We start from the raw sequence: 3427 nt of genomic DNA, 5'->3' as shown, positions 1-3427 counted from the left end.
ATCCTGTAAAACCGAAGTGAAATGAATCCCATCACATTTTTTAGGGGTACGCGTTTTATAGCGAGGGAACAAGCTTCTAAATATTTGGAAGAATTATACCTATATGTATGTCATAAAAGATACTTTAGTGAAAAAAAAAAATGTAGCTAAATTTATGTTTTGTAAATGTTATCAGGTTAGTAATCATTAATTTTGCAACAAAATTTTTTCTCTAGATTTTATAATTTATTATAACATCAAAATGAAATCGAAAAATTAGGAGAAGAACGTTCTCTTATCCGGGAAACCTTCATTACTGAATCATTTTACCTTACCTATTCACTTAAAGTGCCTTAGGGAATTTATACCAATTAATTCTTAGAAATTGGAGTCTACTGAAAACAAGGGAATACTCTAGTCTCTCAGTTTTGCTTCAATATTCAGGAGGTAGTGTTTGTTATTCGTTATTATTTATGTTTGATAAAATGAAATTTGATACAGACATCATATATTCCGGAGGTGCCCGATTAGTATTATGGGATAAATTTCAAGAAATATTTCAAGATAGAAATGGAACAAAGAAGGCATGAGAGGAAGCATGTTGAACCCAATATACCATACTTTGGATGAAGAAGTGTGAATTATATTTTATGTGTTCTCTATTGATCTTTAGTTTAAATATGAGCAAATACCACACACACAGGAACACTAAGTGTGTCTACGATATTTTTTTTTTTTGTGTTAAGCTATGTTGTTTTATAAAATATACAAATGAGACAATTAACCAATGTACTTTGAAGTTGAATAATAGCTCAAGAAGTACTCATATGATGTGTATTAACTTTTATTTAATTTATTTTATTAACTTTTGTTTTGTTTCTTGAACTTTTAGAACACTTAAATCCATTATTTTTAAATGCATTAAATTAATGATTTATGATATATCTAATTTAGTGCTATTTCAAAATAGGGGGATGGTGCCTGCATCTAAGAGAGTTGAAGGTTCCCAGACACGCTAACTTTGGGGAGACGGTTACCCTGGAGTGCCTCTTCGAACTGGACATAGGTTCGCTGTACTCGGTCAAATGGTACAAGGACGACGATGAGTTCTTCAGGTACATGCCGGACAGTACTCCTCGTGCGAGGCTCTTTTCCTTGCCTGGCATCCGCTTGGTGGTAAGTCTCCTTTTATCTCTTCTGATTTTGTAGATAAAATTAAAATATACAATAAAATTAAGAAATGTATTCGTTAGATAGGCAGTTTAGTAGTTCAAACTAATTTAGCTGTTAAAATATTTTAACCTTCTTATGGTATGTTGAATTCACTATATCGTTATGAGCGAGATTTTATTTAGTAACTTTTATGATTTGGATATTCATATTTTATTTAAAACTACCACTTTTTTTAAAAATATGTCTCGCTAATTAAAAGAAAATTGAAGTAATTCTTTTTTTAGTTGATATTAGTGAAAAATGCTGGAGGACAGCAGCGATGAACAGGGAATCCTGGCGTTAGTTGTTGGAGGCCTCGGATAGGGATCGGAATGTAGTCATGAGTAGTAGTATTAATTAGATAACGATTTTTTTGTCTTATTTTTTAAGAACAAAAAACACGAATTTTATATTTCTTGCAATATCTTTTATAAAAAAACTTCGCTTTCCTAGAGACAGTAGTTCCCAAACGTGGTACCCTAATTTACCCAAAGCGTATACCAGGGATGCTGCAGATGTATACCACTTTCTCAAAATATTTCAAAAAGAAAACAAATCGAAATTGAAAATATACAGTACATTTCAACTTCTAATTTTCACTGTATTTTTTCTTTTCCTATATATTCAACCACTCTAAGGATAATTGTATCTTTTTTTTCAGAACAAGTTTAGAACGGTGAAAAAAGTTTAGGCACCGTTGCCTTGAGGCTTTGTACATCGTATAGTAAAGAGCTAAACATACTTTTAACAAGGTTTCAAAAACAAATTATTCAAAAAAAACTTTTTTTTAACTCAAGGTATTTTAAAATATAAAAAATTAAAACAAAATCACTATTTACATTCTTTTCTTCGTCAAGTACTCCATGTTAACTTATATTATTTTCTTGTTTTTTTTTATATCGATTATGATATACAAATTAATTTTATAACCAGCCTATCATAAATTGTATAAATTGATAATATTAAATAACTAATATTTGACCGATTAGTTGATATTTGTGCAATATTTTCAAAATAAAAGTTGGTTTCACAAAGTAAAAATAAAACTCCCCGTTTTGTGTTTCCTTTTGTTTTTGTTTTATAGGACACAAAGAAAAAATAAAGCTACTCATTTATTTAAATTCTGACATGTATGCCATTTGTGTATTTCAAAGTAGGGGAGAGAGGGGTTTGTCATCCAATATGCAGCTATGTTTATTCATTCATTGAGCGCTCTCTGTCACGGTTCTGCGAGTTAATTTCTTTCGATGGAAAAATTATGTACCATACCTTTTTTGAAATATGGACTAATATAGAGGGTAGAACCTCTGACTGATCACGGTTCAATTGGTATCATTAAAAAAATTAATGATTTGGTAATAATTTCGTTATTAATTACAGTTGCGTTTAATACTTATTATTTTTATCATGCTATTTATGTTTATTATTACAACAGTTTTCAGCCTACTGTCAGAAAATAATATCTAGAAACATATTGCATTTATGTAAGGGCAGGAATGCGCTCATAAATTGGTCCAAAGGGCTTTCCTCTTTGTTATACATTCTTTTTGATGTGGTATTGCCTATATCTGGTGAAATATGGGCAAATAATTACTTGATAAACTCATACAGGTTTTATCATTGACATTTTTTATAATAATATTTATTATACGAGTTGTTTGGATAGAATGAAATTCAAATTTAGTGACGAAATAATTAAAAGTTTATATCTTATACCGAAAATGAGATACATTTCTATTTTTTTATTATTATTATTAGGTTCTAATTCTAAATAGTAAATGTTTACTATGGTACTATATTAGATACAATGGCTAGTAGCAGATTAAAATATTAATTTGTACCCTTATTCTTGTGACTTAACGGTTACGTTTTTAACGAAAAGTATCTTTTTCTATTGATTTTTTAGATTCATTTAAATCAATATGATGTTTTACTTTTTAATTTGTAAAATCGTGTTTTTATTAGTATTTTACTCTGGAAGGTTTTTTATAATTTATTTTTGATTATTTTTTTTTCTTTAACAATATAATCTTTAAAATACATTTTTTCTGTTTTAATTAATACATTTTATTATTTAAAAAATGTATTTTCAATTACATATAGGAGCTGATATTCTTATTCTGTTGGTTTATTAATTTTTAATAAATACAAATCATTGATTTATTAATATTGAACTGATTTTGTGTTCCCATTTACAACCGTATTTATATTTATATTATATTACACTATGATATAT

The 3427-nt window shown here is 28.1% G+C and overlaps 1 protein-coding gene across 1 annotated transcript in view; it reads left to right on the top strand.

Moving 5' to 3' along the window:
- The first annotated feature begins 680 nt into the window (after positions 1-680).
- LOC106691425 (uncharacterized) overlaps positions 681-3427 on the top strand; it is a 118019-nt gene continuing 115272 nt past the window's right edge. Inside the window, exon 1 of the mRNA XM_024362459.2 lies at positions 681-1155. Coding sequence (XP_024218227.2) covers positions 1099-1155 — 57 coding nt within the window. The 5' untranslated portion in view covers positions 681-1098. The remainder of the gene's footprint in view (positions 1156-3427) is intronic.

This window comes from Halyomorpha halys, unplaced genomic scaffold (assembly GCF_000696795.3).
Source record: "Halyomorpha halys isolate HHAL.00 unplaced genomic scaffold, Hhal_1.1 Scaffold2334.1, whole genome shotgun sequence".
Taxonomy (NCBI): Eukaryota; Metazoa; Arthropoda; class Insecta; order Hemiptera; family Pentatomidae; genus Halyomorpha; species Halyomorpha halys.
This window is presented reverse-complemented; position numbering and strand designations above follow the sequence as displayed.